The 23,230-nt window shown below is 38.1% G+C and overlaps 1 protein-coding gene across 1 annotated transcript; it reads left to right on the top strand.

Annotated features, from left to right (window-relative positions):
- The first annotated feature begins 3,410 nt into the window (after nucleotides 1–3,410).
- On the top strand, nucleotides 3,411–21,326 carry LOC137967778 (KAT8 regulatory NSL complex subunit 1-like). The gene is made up of 8 exons (XM_068814345.1): nucleotides 3,411–3,622; nucleotides 5,274–7,062; nucleotides 8,758–9,488; nucleotides 9,707–9,809; nucleotides 12,485–12,567; nucleotides 17,230–17,367; nucleotides 18,752–19,047; nucleotides 19,926–21,326. Exons 2-8 carry the CDS (start codon nucleotides 5,984–5,986, stop codon nucleotides 20,676–20,678), a joined length of 3,183 nt encoding a protein of 1,060 aa, XP_068670446.1. The 5' UTR covers nucleotides 3,411–3,622; nucleotides 5,274–5,983; the 3' UTR covers nucleotides 20,679–21,326.
- The last annotated feature ends 1,904 nt before the right edge of the window (nucleotides 21,327–23,230 follow it).

Raw genomic sequence — 23,230 nt, forward strand, 5'->3', positions numbered from 1 at the left:
ATGTTGCTAGAGTGAAATGGCTGTTGTTTGACATATTATGACACATTATGCAAATCATAAACCTAGCAATAAACCAACCAAATTTCGAGTTTTGATCTGAGGCGTGATTTGAATTTTGCTTTATTCATCTGAGGAACAAATTATTGAAATGATTACTGAAATAAAATTTGCAATAGTGAACTCATTACTACCATTAGTACTCAGTAATACCATTAGGAAAAAGGTGTCTTAGGTCATTATTGATTACCAAAGTGTTCCTGTAAAGTTGATCTGTGTTATAGATTTCTTTGATTTCAAACCTATGTTAACTAAACACTAAACCCAAGTTTTAAGTCTAGATTCCAAATAGATGCCAGTTTATTTTCACTGGAATTTTGTTATTTAATGGTCCACCATTTAATCTTGAGAGAGCTGGATCGAGGAGAAAATGATGTCAAAGACTCACTAGATTAAGAATGCAGTGCATGTTTACATGCCTGAATTAAGTTTCAAGCTTTAAGACTTTTAAAGTTGTATTTTGCATACATTACAAACTGAATTCAAGCTAGTGGGTAAATGATGTCACGTAGATCCGACCCTCTGAGGTCCAATTGGTCAGTTTTGAAAGTGAGTAATGGCAGACTGTGGAATCCAAAACTACATTCAAAGTAAACGGCCTTCTGCTCAAGAAAAACAGGAAGTGATTTTTTGATCATAGTAACAATGTAAGTGCTGCAACTCTTTAAGCTAACAGCATCCAAAAACTATGTCCCCGTTTAAGCTAACAGCATCCAAAAACTATGTCCCCGTTTAACCCTTTCAGGCCCGATAGTGCCAAATGGCACTTATAGATTTTACTCTGTCTAACGCCAGACGATTTTACTCGTCAATGGGGAACCCCTCGGGCCTGAAAGGGTTAAGAATCCCGACTGGCTAGAGGTATACCAGTAGGCTATTTTACAAGAACAGCCAAGGAGGCAAATCAGGGGGTACCCAGGAAAACTCCATTAATTTTAGTAGTTAGAAAAACTTGAACCAGGCCCTGTTGTTCAAAAGGTGGATAACGCTATTCTATGGATAAATAATTATTCGATGGATAAATCAATTATTGGTTTTGCTAGTGTTTTTCAGCTGGATGGCGATTTATCCAGTGGCTAGCGTTGTCCACCTTTTGAACAACCAAGGCCATCAGGAAGATAGTAAACTAGTTGCTTCAACGGGCGAAATGACAACTAAAAAATCAGAGTGCAAGTTGTACCGAGGAAATCGTTACAGGTAAAAATACAAAGCATGCAATTACAAATAACTTTTAAAAATGCTATTGGCAACCATGTTTTAATATTTGTACTGATGTATTTGTATTTTTACACCGTAACTATTTGTTCAGTCCAACAAGCACTCTGTGTGCTATATTTTTTTTCATCTCGTAGTTTAAATGAAGTTTTTATTTATTTATTCATATTATTTATTTGAGTCCTATGCAGGACTCTGTCTAGGAACCTAATGTTTCAGTTGTCCTTTTGCCCATTGAAGCAACCAGTTTACTATCTTTCATACAGGCATGTTACACCTATACTATCTAAAGTTGCACTCCAAAATTTATTTTCAAGTCTTCCCCCTCCCCCAACTCCAACCACTTGACTTAAAGCTCTGAAGTGAAGTACTTATTTCGCTGGAAATATGGTCCAAGTTTTGGCAAAGTTCCTTTAACAACATCAGTATAATTTTGCCCAGAAAAAGGGCAATATGTGATTAGATCCAAGAAAATTGCAAGTTAAAGCAAAGTCTCTTTTCATCCTATTGCAGAACTATCAGTGGAAAGGAGATTCTTCTGACAAAAAACCTTTAACATCATGTTATACTGAGACTGATTGGTGTTAAACATTCATTGCAAATTAAGTACTATGCTTTGCTCCTCTCTTCCCATTCCCACTTATCACATAATTTATGTAGCAGAGATTTCAAACCCATCAGGTCTTTTGAGGGGGAGATATTTCCTTTGAATTAACCTCCCCAAATTATCAACTTCGTCATTTTTTTTGTGGACATCCTTAATTGCATGACTAATAAAATTAATGTTACAGTCAAGCTATCCCAGGGGGAAAACTCATCGTCTAGCTTAGGAGTGTAAATTTCGGATTTTGGTCTCACTTAGGGTGTTCCGGGCAAAACGCAATCATATATAGCCGTGAAGGTCTCCTCTAGGGTTGCACGTGAAGAAATGTAAAATTGTACATTTACACTTTTGTATTTCTTCACGTAGGTGAAAGTATTAGATGATAATGTCTTTGCCATCTTTAAAAGTCACTGTATTTGTTACATATCCGTGTTTTAATATGGTCTCCTTTAGGGGTCAAAAAAAGCCTAAGCCATGCCAGATTGGTCTCCTCTAGGGGTTTAATTTAAAATTTCCAACGACCATCCCCCCCTTTTTATATGGGAGTCCCCCCCCAAACCAGGCAAGCTATGCCACATGTGACTAGTATCGACAAGACTGAAATGAACATTCGAATTCTTCTTTGGAACTTTCGAGATTTGAATGGAATTTTGAAAATTTTTCTCAAAGTTGCTGCAAAAGATGCACAATAACTAAACAATAGTTCATCAAATGCTTAAAATAGTTTCCACTTTTCAAACACCATTAATTTTATTTTACAAAATGAAAAGTTCATAGCTAAATATCTTTTATACATCAAGGAAAAATCCACGGGAATTCAGAATTCTTGAGAGCAAAGTTCAGAATTGGCCTGCAGATTTGAATACTCAGTTCAAATTTCAAAACAGCTGGTCAGGACATAGCTTGTATAACCAACTTTAATCACATACAGGATGAGTGGAAGACCCCTGTGCAGCAGAAATGGTCAGATGTGTTTAAGCAAGCGATCATTTATTACATCCCAGGGAAGGGGGGGGGGGGGGGTTGATTTTCAGAAAAGACTTGTGTATCTAAACTTTAACCCTCAAAATAATTTCATAGTGAAATTGAACCCCCACCCAATCCTGAATCTTAAAATCTCGAACCCTGTCACTTTTTTTACCATTTCAAAACTGACCCCCAAAATTAAGCCTCTTTAAAAATTGTAACCCCCCCCCCCCCTCCTTCTCCTCCCGAGCCACCGCCCCGCCCCCAGGGGCGTAATAATCGATCGCTCCCTAAATGCCTCGGAAAAAACCAATTTTTTTGGCTGCAAACGTTCTGAAAGGTGTTTGATCTTTGGGAGAACTCTGGAATAAAATCGTACCTTTGAGCAAGGCGAGATTCGGGTAGGGTCGATTCAGCAAACTGTGTGAAAGCATGTCGATCACCTCTCCGTACATTACCCTCTCCTCCCATTTCAGAGAAAAGCCGCTTGAGGAGAATAATTATTACCCATATATGGATTGTTATAAGGAGGCCAGGCTGCTAAGTTACGCGAGAAAGCCAAGTTGACAGATTTTTATGCGCTACAGTGGAGGGGAAGACCCCACTTGCAGGAAAAAATATTTTTCCTTTTAGGCAAATATCTGCGAATTGATTTTGAGTTATCGAAATGATTTTAATAACGGGATTCACTAGTGGAAGAGGTCGGGACAACGGGAGGAAGAAAAATTATCTGGCTTTCCTACTCTATGATGAAGGACTGGGGCCGGCGAGACATAACAGGTCTGTTATTTTCTGTTATGGAAGAAACTGATTTCTTGCTGTGTTAAGGCGGTATGCTTTGGGGAGATTATAATTCGTTTAAAGTAAAGTAAGAAAAATAATTTTTTAGTGATTTCGTTCTAAGAAAGGTAAAGTGCAAAATTATCGGACAATCTCAAAATACTTTTATGAGAAAGTCACAACATCTTTATCATTACTTCCCGTTAACGTTGGATCGAAGTTAAGTGTGCAACTTGCGCCGTTTCGTTTAATTTCAAAGCCGTGTTTGCGCAAGACATCACTTGCCTTTATAGTGATGGAATAATCCGTTTTGTATATTATTTTTGGTAAATGAAGATGTTTTGCTTGGAAGTCGTTGACTTGGTCAAAGACGAATTTTTTAGGGGGTGGCTACGTGTTTGGAAGAGCGTGTCAAAAGATTTTTACTGGGGTGGGGTGGGGAATAATTTCGCAACTTAGCCAGCAAAGAGCTTGTATACAAAGCAACTTTCTAGCGCTTCATAAAAAAAGTTGGCCTTTTACTAATTCTCTTCAAAAGAAATCTTATGTGGTTAGCAGATCCCTGTTGAAAAAGCAGAGATGTTATAAAAAAATAACAATTATCTTTCAATGATACTATCTTTCACTGCTTGAATCACTTCAGGACGAGCACCTAAGGAAAAAGAAAAAGCTGTGCAAAAATAGAAACCTTTTGTGCATTCATTCTTGGGCCAGCAGGTACAAAACACAGGTCAAAAGTGACAGGTGATTCACTTCCCAATGCAGAAAGAATCCTAAACATTCATTAAATCTAATCTTAGGCCGAAGTAGGCCTAAACAAAAGTTTTTAGGCCTAATATTAGCATTGGTAAACGGTTAGGATTGTTTCTGTATTGGTAAAACAATGACCTGTCACCTGTGATTTGTACCTGCCCTTCTTGGGCTCTTGTTTGTTGTGGTGAAAACCATTCAAAGGTTTTATCCTGAGGACATGTTTTGGTACAATACTCTGTTACCCTCAACACATTTTGATAAATTCTATCGAATCTTATCAGAATAATTTTTCTTGGTCTGGCCAAAGCAATTTTGTTCTAAATGAAAAGGCTTGAGAACACGGCCTTATTAACTGTTGTACAATCAACCGAAGAAAACCGAAGTACGAAGTTTTGTCATTTTGGAAGCTCTTGCTGTCACTTCCGGTTTCCAAATGGAACAACATTTTCTGAAAAAAGAAACTCAGTTTCACGCCACAGCCGAAATAATTTTGATCTTTAGCCCCAGTTCAGCCGAGATTCAAACAATTTCTTAAATGCTTTGAAATGGATAATACAGTTGTAACGATCAACTCTTATTTGAAGCTGTACATTGTACAATAAGTCACTGTTTTCACTCGTGTGAGAACAACTTTGTTATTTTTCACTCTTTTCTCCCCAAATTTATACAGCAATTGGTTTTCAAACCCGAAGATAGACATTTCACTTTTAGTGTTAAAATTTTCTTTTTAATTTCCTTGTCGTGCACTTCTTTGACTATTCTCGGTCGTCGCTTTAATTTATCTTCTGTGCGAACGCAAAATTCTCACGATATGCAATATAGATCCCTTACTTACATATTATCTTAATGATCATTGATTTTGCGAAGAATAAGCTTTGCTTGCGTCCGTTTTTTTCAGATTTCTCGAGGGGAAAATCTTCGCTTCGTGGACGGTATTTCTCGCAAAGGAGGTGTGCTCGTATAAAGTACAGGAAATCTCACACTTTTCGACCCTCTGATGGAAAAATCAATTCTCCTCATTCGCCTTTGTCTGCTGATGATGCTTTTTAGTCTCTCCTCCAATCACGCAATACCTGTGGGAGGGTGGTTGGAGTATTGATGCAGTCGCCTAGAGCGTATGATATTTGCACGAGGCCTTCGCTGATACAAGAACCTTGTAGTAGATTCAACGCCGCCATTTTGGTTAGCGGGAAAAGAATTTCAACTCGCGTTAAGGGTGGCCTATTTGGGATTGAAACTGCCTGAAGTATCATTCCGAAGGTTTGAATTGTACTCATCTTCAATCTGTCTGGTACTGGCTTTGTGTTGACGGTAAAATTTGGCGGTAAAATCAAGACAAAAATTCGGCGTTTTTGCATATATCAAGTTTGGTGTGTTCTTTTGCGAGATTAGAACACGCACTACCAAGACGTGGCGGTCACGTGCTCGGCGCGCTAAAAAACGTTTTCACTACTCCCCCTGAATGAACATCAAAAAGTTTGAATTTTGGAGTGTTTTATCCTTTGAGTTTTATTTTTTCGATTTATTTTCCTGTTGTAAGCAGTTGCGAAAATGCTTTCAACGGGGCCTCGTTGCCATCGGCAGTCATTGTGAAGTGAAGTATGGTAGATGGCTCAAATGGCTCCCGCTCTGACCGAGGCGAGCGCGTCTCCGGAGTCCTCGAGAAAACATTCTTTGGATCGTCACTGTTCGTCAATTGTACAAGAGGATCTTAAGCAAGAAACTGCTGGTCTTACTTTGGGTTTGAAGCTGATTTCTCATAACGGGCTCGTACGATTGATCAGTGACAATAACATTGCAGACATTACAAATACTATCAAGCCTTCGGAGCAGAACACACCCATTGTTTCCCGACTCAACGAAGAAATTAAAGGCAAAACTGAGATGCCAAACGGACATTGTGATGATAAAGTGGAAACAAATTCTGCGAACATGTCAAGCCACTCTTCTAAAGAAGAAATGCGCAGCTCAGGCCTTGATCTTTCTCGAACAACATGTGCTTCAACGGCGAAGACTTCGGCTGGTACATGTAACACTGTTTGCGAAAAGGAAGAAAGGGGTAGAGTTTCGCTGCACCCAGTAGCAAATTTGGAATCCAGAAATTCTTTGATTTCTCAAAAAACTTCGCTGGCTCATCGACGACATACAAAGCTCGAAGGAAGGGCCAGAAAAATTGAAACGCGCCTTCGCAAACTACAAGCGCGGCAACTAGGTGACCATGTGCTTCAACAATTAGAAAGTTTGGCAGAAAAGCCTAGGTTAAGTCTCGATTCCTTGGAATCATATGTCGAAGCAGGAGACATTTCAGGGATCGGAATTCTTCCCGAAAATAAAAGGCTTTCAAATACTTCCGCGGAACTTACGGCCGATCGAGTTGACATTAAGCTAGCGATGCCTGGAAATCATGCAAGCCGGGTGAAAAACAACAACGCAACGACTGTCGATAGTGTAATAAAGGAATTAGAGAGTATATCTGCTGAATCACTGAACATTGTGGAAGGGAATCTTTTGGGTGAATTTAAAGATTTTGGTAAACAGTCAGATGCTGTAAATTCAGTGGAAAGCTGGAGTTCACAATTCGAGTTTTTGGAAAGCATTCATGACTCTGACGCCACGGAAGGAAGCTCTGGTGAAGAAAGCGAAGATGAATTTATAGAACCAAGGAAAACGAAACTTCGCAGCAAAAGGTGAGAAAAGCCATCGTTTTTCAATTTTATGGTCAGTTTGTTTGGAGGTGAAACACACTTCTTTCGACTTTTCTCGTTCGTTAACGTGATAAATTTTGCGAGCTGTAAATTTCATTTTCCTCATCTCCCACGAAATGCGTTGATTTCCCAATTCATTTTAGCATCGCAAGTGGTATTTATATTTCAGCAATGTTCAGTGGCCGTTCCAGATTCAAGTTAAGTTCGCATATTTTTGGTGCGACCGAGTTCGATTGTTGTTGTAAATTTGTTTGAGATACAAGTGACTTTTTTAAATTTCCCTCGCGAGTTATGTGTAACACCAGAGGCAGAGCCCGAACAAATGCGATCGATTTGAAGCGGGAAATAGTAAACTTATCAGTTGTTTTCAAATTCGCTCTCCTTTTCGAAATGTAAACCCCGAAGTTATTCACCACAGACTTGCAGAGTGGCCATTACAAGGCAACCACTGAAATTGTATTTTTTGCTTTGATGTGGATTGGTTTTTATCACGTTGAACGATAATAATGTAGCATTTTCAACTTTGTGTTTTACGGGAATTGTGGCACTTCTGACATCCGAATTGTTTTGGCCCATGGAGCAAGTGTTGTTCTAGAAAATAGGGTCCAATAGTGCTCTTTAAAAGTGGTGCCAGAGTCTATTTTTTGCGTTTATTTTGTTTATACCCACTCCTTTCCAGCATTAAAGTTATTTGCATACATGTCATTGAAACTATGAAAGGAAAATTTATTTTTTTAGAATGTAGTTTTCATGTCGGATCCTACCGATGTGTAGGGTTTTAATTTTGTCAGTTGTTTCGGAGAAAATCAGTTCTGTCATCTTCGTCTTTTGGAAAGATGTAAAAACTACTGTCTTGTACTTGGTTTAAATATAATTTACACCACGGGGGCTTCTTTTCCTTGTACCTGGTAAATATTTGAAATATTGGTTTCTGCAACAAAAAATAAATAATATATGTTCTTCAGTTTTTATGCCCAGCCTGGAACTCTTTTTTAACCTAAAATGTTTGCTACATGTTAGCTTAAAAGAGTTAAAAGTTAGAAGTTGCTAAAAGTATATACATTTCCTGTAACATTTTTCCTTGAAGAGAAGATCTGTCTTCCCTAAACATGGAAGTTTAAGTGTGCTATTAAATTGCAAGTGTTAAAAATAAAGGTCTCTCATTTTTTGGGTAACATGCACTACATAATGTTCTTCCCCCTAATATTACAATCCCCTTGGTGTGTTCATAGCTGTAGTCTTTTCTCTAAATATGTAGCTATGCTGTTTCACGCTTGATTGTAAGCTGCATAACATTTTAATTTGAATGATATGAGTATATTGTGCCGGAATTGGTTCTAGCTTCAAGAAGTTTTATTTTATGTCTTACTTCAGAACCTCAAGACTTGTGAGGAAGTTTTTTTTTTTAACTTTGAGCTTAAAATGGAACAATCTCTCTGAACTGAAAAGGTTAAGAGTAATAATTGTAGGTCTTAAGACAGTAATGTTGAGTTCTTTTTCTAATTTTGGTGGACAATCTGTGACAATATTGGCTGGTAAGCACAATAATCTTGCTAGTTTTTTTAATTAAATTAGTGATCCGAGCCTTGTGTGGTCGTTATCTTATTCTGTAAGTTCAAGTTTTATTAAAGCCTAAAATAATATTGATTAACTCATAATTTTGTTTCATTTTGTCAGAGCTAAAAACTTGAAGAGACAGTGCCACTTGGAAGAAGGAGTCATAGCTTCCCATTGGTCCTGGCTGCAGTCTCAGATCATAAATGTGGAGCGGCAGATTAGACGATATGATGACCTTTACAAGGGTGGACGATTGAGAAAAGGATCTGTTAAACTACAGGCTTGTACTTCAGATGTTGTTTTGACAAAAAGTGCCAATGATATTGAAGGGAATGGAATTTTAAAGGGACTGAAAAGCAGTGTGGTATCAGTCTCATCTGTAGACATGGCAAAATCGTTGCATTTATCTGAAAATGGTAAGAAAGATCCAGGAAAGGAACCAGATAATCATGTGTTGAATGGGGTGAAACGAAGTCTCCTTGACAGTTCATTGTTAAATGATGAGGATGTGCCAATCAAACGTTATCGAGCAGTGGTTAACTCAAATGATTCTACTGACAACAAGTTTTGTCCTCCTCTACCATCTTCCTCAAGTGATGTTTTCCCACAGTGTGCAAGAACAAGAGGAGTGTATGCAATCAGGAAGCGACGCTTGGTGCAGTTATCTCAGATGAGGAACACCAAGTTTAAACCTTTATCTCTGTTCTGTTGCTGTGCTATGCCTACAACACCTTGTTTGATTTGTTCAAAGTTATCAAGGACGTTACCAGTCGTTAGCCCTAATCAAACAATGGCAGAGAAGGTTGCATTACTTGATGCCTCATTTCACCCTGTTCTCTCTTTCTGCACAGGTAAACAAATAATTTGGTGCCGCTTATGTGGCTGTTGATGGCATTTTCAGTTACTGTAACCCTAATTATGTAACATGAGAATTCCCTTTCAGTAAATGTAAGACTTTTGTCAGACTTGTTGTCCAATCAACGAAAGTGTGGTATTGGCAATTTTAATGTGCAAGCTGGTTTCTTCTGTCAGTTTTAGTTGCTTTAAGGTAATTTTTTTTTCCAAGTAGACATCCCTCTCCAGTTGCACTTTGGAGCATTATTGAAGAGGGGTGGCTTTGAGAAAAGAACTAAACCACAGGTGATGAGGAACCCACAGATCGTGGAAAAGAAGTAAGTCGTTGACAATGTTATTTAAGTATTTAAAAATATATATTTTGATTGTGATTGGTCACATTCTGGCTAGCTGCATTTAATTAAAAGGACACCGAGCAAATTATTGCTATTGTGGCTTTTAGCATTAGTTTACACTGATGAAGCAGCTATTTTGACAATTGGTGGAGAATAAATGTGATTACATCATCATTTTCTGAAAACAACTAAGTTGTAGAAAAATTTTGGTTCATTTGATGTTGCTGAACATATGTTGTCAATAAAATGGGCTAAGGCCAGCACAAGGCATTTTCTAGAGTGCCTTGTTAAGATAGGTGAAAGAATTAAAATGTAAGCAGTGTTATTGATTAACTGAAGTGTAAATAGCGACAGTCATAGCTTAAAATAGCACTGCTTATTGTTGTGATCTCTGTGGAATGTTGTCAACCATAACATGTTAATTAGTGGCAGAGTTTGAGGATATATTTTTAGGTAAATTCAGTAATGATTGCTATGTTAATTTTGAATTAACATGCGATTTTGTACTAAATGTTGTAAGGGATATACGTCACTGGGTCGTAAAGAGAAGCAATAAATTACTTCTGCTTCATTCAACCCTAATTCATCTCAAGTTGACCAAGCATTTGAAACTATCCCTATTTTCTATCTTCAAAAACAACTCTTTTCCCTTTAGCTATGGACCAAGAATCAAACAAGAAAGAATCTAAAGTATCATTGTTCATGGGTACTGCTTTGTTTTGTTTTGGGTTTTTTTTCCACATTTAAATGCCAGAAGATGGATGTACCCATCAACAGCAAAGTCTTAATATTTACGAGATATTTTTATCATCAACCTGGGCTTTCAAAGATGACAATATGTTATCCAGTGTACAACCTGCCATGTGATAGTTTTGGGTCTGTCATCAGAAACCTCCTTCATCTGGTTGCTTTTGGATCTTCTGACTGCTATTGCTTTGAAATGCAATAGCCTAGAATAGCTTAGAGTTTTAAAGTGATCACAAAGTTAAGAGCACTGTTCTTTCACCAATGTTTTCTAGAGTTCTAATCTTGGACTTGGTGTCATAGTGTGATATGTGGGTTGAGATTCTTAGTTCTAAAATCTGCTCTGAGTGTAATTTTTCAGTGTGTGCGTGGAACTTGTCATCCTACGTAAATTCTGTGCATAGCTCAAAACTGTGTAATGTTAATTGTGCAGACCTGGAATGTTTAGTTGTTTACTGGATTTCTATTTAAAAGTGACGACACATTTGAAATTAAAGACATGATTCGGTCGTGCAACGACCATCTTCAGTTGAAAGTAGAATTAATTTGAAGTTACATTTGAATTTATAATGTAACTTCAAATTAATTCTACTTTCAACTGAAGATGGTCGTTGCACGACCGAAACATGTCTTTAATTTCAAATGTGACGTCACTTTTATAAAAATTGTTGTTAGTCTGCTTCTTTCCATTTCTATTTAAACAATAGAGTGTTTCTGTCAAGGAACTATCGGCTGATAGTTGCTCCACGGAAATTTGATGTTCTTAAAACAAATATGCTAGTTTTAAGAACATCAAATTTCTAAGGGGCAACCATCAGACCGATAGTTCCGAGACATAAACACTCTATTGTCTTTATTGTTCACTACTAAATTTTCTTCCGCGCGCCAGCTCAAAAATCATGTTGAATTATTTTCAACTTTGTTAGACGAAAGCCGTGTCAGCCAATGTAAAATTTGAAAAAGAAAACAAACAAAAACCCTCTTAATACAATTTCGATTGTTTATTTTCCATAAGGCCGCTTGTTTACAGAGGTATTTTCAGCGGACGACTACTATCCATCCGGGTATTTTCCTCGGACGGGCACTGTGGGCTGACAGTGTCTCTCCGCGGACGAACACTATCACGTCACGTAATCAATTTAAACCAATAAGAATCGGAGAAAATTTAGTGGTGAACTATAATGGAAAATGGTGTTGAGCTGAAAGTTAAGAGGAGCATTCTAGAAGTTTGTATTTGTCAATTCTGATTTTAGTCTGAGTCCTATATAGTTCTGTTGTAAGTTGATAGTTTATGCCTGACTGCTTGATTTAGGGCATTTAAGGTACCTGTATGCAAATGCATACTGTGATTTGTGCCTTACATGTGACAAGAACTGAACTGGTTCTTGTTTTTTCTGTTTGGAAATGTATGAGAACCTTATTTGAAAGATAATAATATGGTTTGGATTTCTTCTAGTGGTTATTGTTATCCACCCTCTAGAAACTTGTAAGATTTGCAGCTTCACAATGTGGCATAGGAGTGAAAATGGCATTGACATGAACATTCCCTTTCTTTTGAATATTGTGTTTCTTAACTTTGGATGTGGATTTACACATACCCCAGCTCTGTTTCCACTTGTCGGAAATAAGTTGCCAAAGCCTTCCATGCATGGAAACAATACAGTATTTGAATATCTGATGAAAGATGAAGGCAGAGGTGGATGATTCTATCGAGGTAGATTCTTAGACAGACCCAGACAACATTAATAATAATTTGGGTAGAAGATGTAGGCTGGTTGACCCATGTTTATAAACTCTCTTGAGTATGAAAAAGACTAAGACTAAGCTAAGGACACAATATCTAAAGGTGGAAGGAACAGCAAGTGCTTTGTCTCTGATGTTTTCGTTATCTCTTTATATTCATTATTTGTCAGGAAACCACCTGTGGTCACCAAGACAGGGAAAAGACGTGTACAGCTTGCCAAGGGAGCAGCTGCCTCCCTTTTGTCCTCTGCCAGTAAGTTGTTACATTTGGCCCAGGTCAAGCATACTACTAAAATTTATTAATACATAAGTTATGTGCATTTGAAAATTTAACGGGTAATTCGTTCTAAAAGATAACCTTCACAAATGAAGCTGTATTCTGTTTCAAGGATCTTAAGTATCTGTAAGAATAAAACATGAATTTCCAGCAGTAGTTTTGAACCAGAGTGCAAACTTGATGCAACATGGCTTTTTTAATTAAATTTTGTCTGTTTGAATTTGATATCTACACAAAAATTGCCCTCTAAAATATTTCACAGTCAAACCCCCCAAAATTTGAAGTAAAAATGACTGTGAACAAATTGTGCTTTGTCTGACTGTCTGTGTTTTTTGAAAAAAAAATGTTCTAAGAAATTCAATTTTTTTTAATGTTGATGAAATGAAGAATTAAATGAAGATGTTGGAGTGGAAATTCAAAGGTGGTGAAAAAGCCACCATAATTTTCAATCATTAATTGTTCAAGGAACACACATGGTTATGATAAAAACCAAGGCATGTTTTGCCATCTCTGCTGCTTGGGAAGAAGAAAAACCCTTTTGAAGAGAGAAAGCTTCATCAAATTTTGAGGAAGCTGCTGGCCAGGCCTCATATGGAAGAAATCCCTAAGTTAATCAAGTTTGCTGCCATTCCTTTGATTCTTAACCACCAGTTCTGCAAAATGTAAAGATATTTCATTGTGTAAAACTGAGCAGACTTGCCTCAAGAATGTCATTATGACCATTGACCAATGCAACTGAAAGTTGAGCCTTGGCAACCAGAATTTTCAGGCTAGTCGCCACTTGACAATTGATCATGAAGTCAATTAATTTATTTTTAAATTTAAAACAAATTCATGTGCTTGTCTAGCTCAAAAGAGAAAGAATAATTACAATAAAACTACCCACTTGCATGATACTTGTCTTCCACACAATGTAATCAAACAACAACAGCCACCATATTTTTCGATGATATTATGCCCCATACATAATTACTTAACCTACCAACAAGATGAACAAACACATGCTTCGATATTTTTGCAAATGAATAATATAATTTTCTTTGATTGAAATGTCTGCTGGTGAGCTTCACAAGTTTGTGAGCTTTTGCGATCAGCGGATAAAGAACAAGCGAGCAAAGGAATTTATTCAAAGTATATCATGGGCATCCGAATCGGAAGCAGTTAATTTAGCAAGGTTGAGGAAAGATAGTCTGCTTGAAATCTGGGTACAACATTGATACCTGGGCTGGTCTTTCATGTACATTTATGGGATCCAAAATTTTTAATGTCCGCAAAAATAAAGAACAAAGAAAACGTAACAATGCCCAATTACCAGGGCTTAATTGAAATAACAATGGTTCTTTTTGTCCTCTGCGAACTTAGTCGGGTAAATTCATGTCTACCCAGTACGACACCTGAGACTGGGATATTTAGTGAAGGGCGGCGTTGCGTAGACTGTTAACATAATGAGCAACTTGAGAAATTATTCTTTTTCATCAGCATGGGTGATTATTATACAGCAAGAGACAACTGAGAACATTCAGGAATAGCTAAGTCTTTCATTAGCAGAGATGTATCCAGAGTGCGTCATTGCGTCCTGGGACGCACTCATTTTCCTTTTGGATGCATAGATTATTGAACAAAGGGTCCAATTGGACGCAGAAAAAAAATCGAATGTTTATGCAAATTACGAACGCTGGGAAAAACATGCGAACGCGTATTTCACAAGGAAATTGAACATTCCCATTTCTCACAACGGAAAAATGATAGAGTTCCTATCGGATTTTTGTAGTCGAATACTTTCATTTTTTCAACCATTATGTCCAGCTTCAGGAGTTCAGTTTTGAATTCACACGTGTTGCGTGACATGATCTGAGCTGTTTGTTAGGCGAGACAATTGGCGACGTTTTCGATCTTCCGCCAGTGATAATAAAACATTTCAGTCGAAGTTCAGTTTGTTGCGTGCTATCCAAGTGATTTTCAAGCATTAGTTCGCTTATCGTGAGCGAAATGACAGAGAATCCAACTGCAAAGTATGTTAAATTCTTGTTTTGTGCGACCCTGTTGATATTAATTCCGGGTGCGCACGTGTCATCGTCTTGGTTCTTGTTTTGCACGTAACTTGTCTGTTAGTGTTAAAAATTAACATGTTGAACGTGAAACTTGAATGTATTCAATCGCTTGATTATTAGCATTGGCCATGGTGAAGTCACGGCCGCACAGGCCGACGATGAACTGTGTATCAATCGCTTACATTTGTTTACTCTTTTGTTCCTAAATTACACCTTAAGTGTTGTTAAAATAAATGATGCTCTTTTACGGAAAATTGAGATTCAGTTCTTTTTTTTTTGCTGTGGAGATCTAGATAATTTATCAACTGAAGCGAACAGTTCCTACAGCATACAGATTCCTCAAGACGTTTTCAGATGTGATCGATGGAGCTTTGACAGCCCATACATTTTGATTGATGAATCAACAGGCACAACAGTTTCAAAGAAATTGATCATTTTAAGTACATATTCGTTGGGAGGGATAAGACTTAATATTTGTGCAATTAGAATTCTGAAAGGGTACTGCAGCAGCAATTAAGAGGCAATAGATGGCATATTAATTCTTGAATATTAATTAGCTGGACCCCCAAAATTTTTCAAAAAGGGTTCCAGAGGACCTCCAAATTTGAAAACCTGGATACATCTCTGCATTAGCATTTCACCTTAGGAGAAAGACATTTTCTAGTAGCTTCTGTCCCATTCCATATCAATTACATGGTGTTGAAATTCTTTGGTGTATGCAATACCCATTGTCATTTGCATGCATCGCTGTTGTGCTTTTCATACAGTGTTGAAAAATGAGAGAAAAATGTATTTTTATGGTACCAGTTCTTTGTTCATATGATAATGAATATGACACATCCATTATCAGCCTTTCTAATTACTTAATGTACCACTGAGTATTATCGATTAAGTTGTGGTTTATTTGAGAGTGATAGTCCCTATCTCCTTCAGCTGTGAGGAAATAAATGATGGATTATTCAACGTGTCCTCTTGTATAGCAGGATTTGAAAAAAAATCAGCAGTCTAAACTTCTTCCCAATTGTGCGTCAATCTACATGAGGTATTGCGCCCGGTTACTAAGCTGTTGAACAATCGTGTTTTATTTGAAGAAACATAAATGCCTTTTAGAGCTTTCCCTCTTCAGAAAACGAAAATTGTCCAGTGTCTATTTCATATTTGTTCTTTTGAGTATCTTCAACATTTAGAGTTGGACAAATCCTTTTTCATTTGAAATGGAATTGCTTACATTCATTTTGAAGTCTTTTGTCCACTGCATTTGTTATGCCCAAGACCACATTATTATGTTAATTTTAGCTGGAACTTGGCTCTAGATCTTTGACCAATGTATAAGTCAAGGGCGATTTTTGGAGCTTCTTTTGAGGCCTTAAAAGGTAGACTTGTACACAGCTAGATACTGTACATTAATTTAAGCTCTTGAGCTGGCTTGACTGTAAATTACCCTAGCTCTAAAGTAACAAGGATGTGATTTAAGTATTGAAGCAGTTTGAGATCGGCTTATGTTAGGCAATAGCATTATGACTACAACCCAAGGAATCATATTGTAACATTATTCATTCAGATATATAGTTAAATTTGTTGATTCCTAAAGAAGCAAAAAAAAAACCCGATGGAAACAAACAACATTTCAGTTTCATTGTCATGTCAATAAGTAGATGGATTAAAAAAAGGAACTGTCTGAAATAACTCCAAGAACATCCAGTTTAAGTGAAAGATAACTAACTTATGCAATCTCACACAAATAGTCTTGTTCCAATGGTTGTTTCAGATGTACTAAGATTGTTTGTTTGCTTTTTTTTTTTCTTTAATTTTTTTTTCATTTTTGTGGTGGTGCACTGTAAATGCACTACACACTATGTTCCCGGGTTGTAAGAGTAAGTTTGTGGTGGCAGTAGGTCTGCAGTGCGTGCATAAACCATGAAAATAAACAGGTCTGTTGGAAGGGTGCTTGAGTTTCAACAAATGAGCCCCAAAATCGGCAAGGATTTGTGATAACAATGAATGATAAAGCAGCTTCTATTTCCAAAACAATGGAATTACCTGGTGATAAATAACCTCGTCTTGGAGAGTGAATTTTTGACTGGTCAACCTTAAGAGTTGGGCAATTGTGGTCTTCGTGTTGAATTTGCACATTTCTTGTCAAACTTTGAAACACTTGAAAGGAAAACTAGTAAAGACAAAAACCTGGTGTCTTGCCATCATTTTGATACTTAAGCTTTTGGTGAAAGAGCAGTTGTAAGGGAACTTGAAAATGATAACCATGTCAGCCTCAAAGCCAATGGTTCTCAATTCCCTTTTTACTAGTAAACTTGTCTTCTTAGCAGGCTATTTACCTAAGACATCTACCAAGGCACTATAATGACTTAAGGTTCCCAAAAAATATTGTGTACCATTAGAGCTACATGTTATGCAAAGGCAACTTGAATCTCCTGTAAAACAAAATGCAGCTCAGTTAACAGTTATGGAATAAAGTGCTGTGTTACTGCACTACCACACATTTCTTCTTTTTTTTTTTTTTTTTTTTCACTTTTATTGATAAGGATATTTTAGAGCATTGCCATAAATCACATTTCTGTCATAATTGCAGAACTTCATAATCAAAAGTTGGAGCGAAAACGTGGCTATTCAGTATCTGCTTCTTCAAAGAATGCCACAAGGACCACAGAAAGCAAGATAACACCATCTGATGGACCAAGGAAGAAACGGGCTGCAGCTATTAGTGCTGGTAAGGAACAAAGCTTTGCTGCTCAAGTAGTCGCTATACATTTCTCTTGGCACTAACATTAACTTGATTATTGCATGCTAATCTGAAATTACTAGGATGCCCTGCTGTTCTTGGGAAGATCATTACCATTGGCTTACTGAAGCTTTTTTTGCAATTTTACATTTTTGGAACCAGGATAAAGATGTTTTTGTGAAATTGGAACCAAAGGACTTGCCTCAACCCATTTAACTCCCAGGGGCTCTCCATTGACGAGTAAAATTCTAAGTCTGGCCGGTCCGGGCAGGCTTGGGTGTCACAGGGTCCAAAATTAACTTTTTTGTATGGGCAGCAACTGGCAACTGGATAAAAATTTTCAGTCGCCAGATGGCAAATCGTGGTCACCAAAAATTTTTGCCTGAAAATGCACGTTTTGAACTTTTTTATTGAGACCAGAAAGCAACGACCTCTCAAACTCACTCTGATCCAACCACCGTCCACAACCTACCACGGCACTCTTCAAACCGCATGCCCCATGACATGTTTGCTGACTGTGACTTGAGCCCACTGTGTCCCACACATTCCTTTATTACAGTGATTCCGCTGTTGTTAAGTGAGCCCACACAACATAGAAGTATGATGTAAGGATTCGGTCGCTAAGTAACTGCTGTGCATGCTAAACACGGTAAATTTCGACCCATGGCAGAGATCTCTTCTCCGTACTCGTCAACCCAGCAAATGCAAAAGAAAAGAGACCTCTGTTAGCAGGGAAGCAACAAGAGCGCGGTCTTGTGTATGTGTCAAGCGTTATTTTTTGCTTTCGAAAGTGAACATTTAGGAGAATAAATGTACCCGACCTCTATCGTAACAAAGAAATCCATCTGCCCCTTTGTTGAAAAATTCAGCCACGGAAACACCAGTCACGTTCTGTTGCACACAAGCCGCCATGTTGTTACCGTGCTACATTCCTCACACCAGTCCCTCAAATCTCTTTACTGAGTCGCAGTTTTTCTGCCCGCAATACGTATTATATGAGAAACCACCACAAAAAAACGTGTTGGCTTACGACGTTATGGAGGTAGTTAACGGGAAAACTCATATCATTTTTCAAAAACATTGGCAGGATAAAAAGTAAGACACTTGTTGGCTAATGGCTCTGAACTTAATAGTAGGTTGCCCATTACTCAATTAATTTTTAGTTGCATTGGCAACCAGGGAGGCGCAATTTCGGACCCTGTGTCAAAGGGTTAACTGGAATTAGTATATCTGTCTTATTATTTTTTCCTAGATGCGCCAAGTATCCTAATAAATTCAGCAAAATGAATTCCATAGTGATGAATCCATTATTTTGGCACTAACAAACTGGTTATCATTAATTGTGTGGTGTTTTTTTTTATCTGTCCATCAGCTGCCCAGCTGCAGAAACGTGCCAGGAGTTTATCCTTGCCCACAGTTGTGTCTTCACCGTTAACTCCAACATCCACCCCTAGTCCCACCCCGTCCTTGGGGCAATCCATGCCAGCAAATCTGTCTTCCCTTTTAAAGAAAAAGAAAGGAAGTAGTGCATTTGACATCAACAACATTGTTATTCCATACTCAATGGCTTCGTCAACCAGAGTTGAGAAACTGCAGTATAAGGAAATCCCAACTCCCAGTTGGCGAGTCAATGAAGTTGGTGATGATGAGGCTGTTACAAAGGTTGAGGTGAGTGATGAACTTTTCTCTTCTCTTTTGTTCCTGTTCTTCTCCAATTTGCAACTTTTTTTTTAATTAGATGAAAGGGTGAAAAATGCTGAAAAGTGAAACTTGTACAAACAGCACTTTATACTGAAGGTTGAAGTTCATTTCATTGTTCTCTTGCAGGGAATGGTGAATAATATTTTTTGAATATGCAATGTGCTTTTTCAGAGCACTTCATTATATTGTTTGCGCTCACTAAGTACTCACAATTAGTCGGGGAATTTTATTTCCCTTTTCAATTGCCATTTTCTATGTTCCCAATTTAAACACACTTTACAACATGAAATTAGCCAGACAACAAGGAGAACTACCTTCGCTGCTTTTTTTGTGCAGTGAGCAAGTTATGTGAGTTATAGCATACAGCCAAGGAGGTTTAACCCATTGACTGCTCAGGGGCCCTAGGACAGCCCCTTTGGTGGAGTAAAATCATCTGGCGTTAAACAGAGTCAAATTTGTCAAGTCTCACTCCCAGGAGAAAGTGGGTTAGAAACTTCTTATTCCAGATTTCATTGCAAAGAAGCATTTTGGACTCAATGAATGTTGATACAGCTTTGGTTTGTACACATTACCTGTAGCACTGAATTTCAATAGTGGCTGCCAGGAAATTTTGCCGTGGGAAAAGTAGGAGGTTCAAAATTAAAATTGTCTCAAGCTGAAGTAGGGAAAAAAGCATTTTCTGTATTTTCACCCTTTCTCACTGAAGCATTCTCGCACTTTTGATCTTTTGTCATTTGTCTTTATTGTGGCAAATTCTTTTGGCTGTGAATGTACAAAGAAATTGCAAGCTTCAGTTTTTTTTCTTTAACTCCTGTCTTCTTTTTTCTTTTTTTTTTTACCTCCAGGTTGAAGAGCCAGAGGAAAAGGAAGATGAAGACACTTCTGAGGAGGGTTATGTCACTAGACATGGATTTTGTGAGGAGCAGGAACGAAAACGATTCTTAGGGCTGGTAAAAAAGAAAAGAAAGCGGACGACCAGGCAGAGCAGTGAAATAAGTAATCCTGACCCACCGTCTCCATTTTCATATGCAGACAGTCAGGGTGGAACACCACCAGGAACTCCTAACTGTAATACTCCATTGCCGACACCCACTGGAGTCTGCTTCCCGTCTTCACTGTCTGTATTACCAGTCTCTGCTTATGCTTCCAGCTCCATATTATCTCCATCTGTTACAAACTCGTCGACTTCTGGCACACTGCCCTTGGTGGATAAATTTCATCGATCATTATCAGACTCAAAGCTTCCTCAGCGCAGGTCTTCATCAACTGATAGACTGGAGAGACCTATGAATGATGAAGAGAGCTGGCCACCAGTACCTCCATGGCCAGAAAGAACATTTCCACTTTCAGATACTGATTTCAGTTCTCTCAGGCTTCCAACACCTCTGCCGACTCCAGCTTCATCAATGCCAGCATCACCATCAGCTTCATCGGTAGGTAGCCCAATGTGCAGCCCGTTGGCGAGCCCAGCATCGGATGCTGGCAGTGATAAGAATGAATGGACGGTTAAGCTTGTCACAGATCAGGGCCCTGGGTCAGGCAGTGATTCCGGAGGGCCACCACGAAAAGGAATTGTCTTGAAACTAGCAAAAAGATAGAGGTCGAAGTTAGTATTTAGTGTTCAGTTTGATGAAAGTTTTTCCCCAGCAAACTGATTTCAGTAGGTATCGTAAAAAGAAGTTGTGTAAAAAAAATGAATTCTTATGTATTTGACCTGTTAGTAATTTTGAGTGGGGCATGGTTATACTGTCTTTGCAATAGTTGCTATGACTGACCTTTCTACGAGGAAGGTTTCGTTTTTTCCCCTTGGAAGGATGTTGCCATAAAGCTCGAGCAAGTATAGATAGACATTCATGTATATACAGAAACAATAAAAAATGTTTCATCCTTTTTCCTCCCTTTCTTGACAAAGGCCTTGTGAAATATTGGTAAAGCCTATGGGGTCTTGCATAAGTTTTGGGTTCGAAAACAATAATAGACTGAGTAAAAAATTAAAAGTACTTCAAAAAAGCAAAAAAAAAAAAAGAAATGTCAACTTGTATTATGCATGGACATTGTACGTAAACATTCTTTCGTGAAGAGAGAATCTTTCACAAAACAAGATTGTAAATAACCTGCATTTCCGATAAATACCACTAACTTGTATTTTATGAGTTTTAAACATCGTGTACATTTGCATTGCTATAGATTTGTAGAGGTTTGGTTACAACAAAAATAACTTTGTGAATACATTGATTTCTATTACATATTTTGTCGTGTTTGTTGGCTACACGCACTTTCTTTCTCTCTTGGACGAGTGCTAATATGAAGGGGATAAAAATTATGCAAAGAGAAGCAACAAAAGTGAGGGGATCGGAGAGAGTATGATAGAATGGGAAAATCCAGCGACGAATAAGTGATAGCTTTCTTGTCTCCCCGCCAGCCCCTCCAAAGTATTATCATTGTCTTAAACATGCGTGCATTTGTGAGGCGGTCAACGGTTCATAGAAGTGTATTGTAAGTGGATTATATTAACTGGTGGAGAAAGAGTTCTTTGATTTGATTTGACGAGACAGTATTTAGGGGGGGAGGGGGGGGGGGTTGGCAAAATTATATGGAAAGTCCTGCAAACATTACCCAACCCCCCTTTATAGCAATGGCAACAAACACATAACCCCCCTACTTTATCCAGCATTATCTCAACCCCCCGCCTCTCTCTCTCCCTCAAACATATGCAGCCACCCAACTAACTTATCTATGAAAGCAGAACAGCTCAGCCAGTTCATCCATTGATTGCATTCATAATGTTGTATTAGAATGCTTATATTTATTCAACATTTTCAACTTCACAATCATTTTTATCCTGAGAAACAACAATTCGGTAGGGGCGTAGCGTAGTTTTCCGTTTATGTACACACCGGAAGGCGAAGTAAAACGAGCGCTTTTGGCGCGATCCTCTAAAACGCTAAACTATTCATTAACTTTGTTGCTTATTTGTCGACCTTTGAAACTACTGAGATGAGTGTATATTAGACAAGTGCATTATCCACAGTAAGTGTGGCTACAGAAAAAGTGCGAGACCTCTCTACGACGGGAATATTAAGTAAAATATTCCATTTTTTCGGATTTCGGCAAATTTTAACAGTTCCCATATTTGAGAGAACCTTTTCTCTTGGCCAGGAGAATGGATATAATAATATTTTATAATATGTTCATTCAGCCTTGGAGTCAGCAGAGTGAAGTAGGAAAGCCGACATAAATTTCAAACAACGTCCGTTAATTTTCAAAATAACGCAACCCCCTTCCCCCCCGCATGCGCAAATAATTTAAGCCCCCTTATCCATACTTGCTATCGTCGTATGCCAAGTGTATTATCTTTAACCAATTTCTCGAAAATCGATAGTTGTGATAAAATTTTGTCATAAACTATTAGGCACCGTTTGAGCCGCCCAAATGAGGAGAGTTCAAAGTCCCTGTAGAAAGTCACGCTGCAAGCACGGGGAGAGATGACAATGTTCGCCCTCTGGTCTGTCTTATAGTGAACTTGGAACTTTCATCGGCCAACCACTACTGGTGGAAGGTTTGCTTTCCAAAGTGCTTCTCAGTATTGTAACGTTACCAACCTATTTGAATTATTTAATGCATACCTTCCACCTTTCCTCAACTGTGTCATTGTCAAGGTCGGTTTAATTTTTTAAAGTAACTAGCAATTTCGCGCGCGTGCTCGAAGGGAGAAATTCGTAAGTTGCCTTCGTAGTTACATTCGTTCTTTAATCTAATTGTCGCCGCTTGAGAATCGTTCGCGACTTCAGAGAATCCATTACCCTTCACCAAAATTCAGAAACACTATAAGGTCAATCAGAGCGGTTAAGTCAATTTAGATTGGCTTTTTTGACCGTATAAAAGCAACCGGAATGTTCTTATGGTGTTCACGTGTTACGCGTTACGCGGCTACACACTAAGCGTGTTTGAACGCACCTCGCAATGGCGCGGCACGCGACATATCCTAGCCTGCGAACGCAGACGCATTTTCATAGCGTTGGTGTTTCTAAACGGGCTCACTTCAGATAGATCAATCTTTATTTCATCAAGAGCAACTCATCTACTATTGCAATGAACTGAGTTTAAAAGCTGCACCATGACGGTCTTATTAATTTAAAGCTATATCTCA

The sequence above is a fragment of the Montipora foliosa genome, chromosome 8, assembly GCF_036669935.1.
Source record: "Montipora foliosa isolate CH-2021 chromosome 8, ASM3666993v2, whole genome shotgun sequence".
NCBI classification, from domain to species: Eukaryota; Metazoa; Cnidaria; class Anthozoa; order Scleractinia; family Acroporidae; genus Montipora; species Montipora foliosa.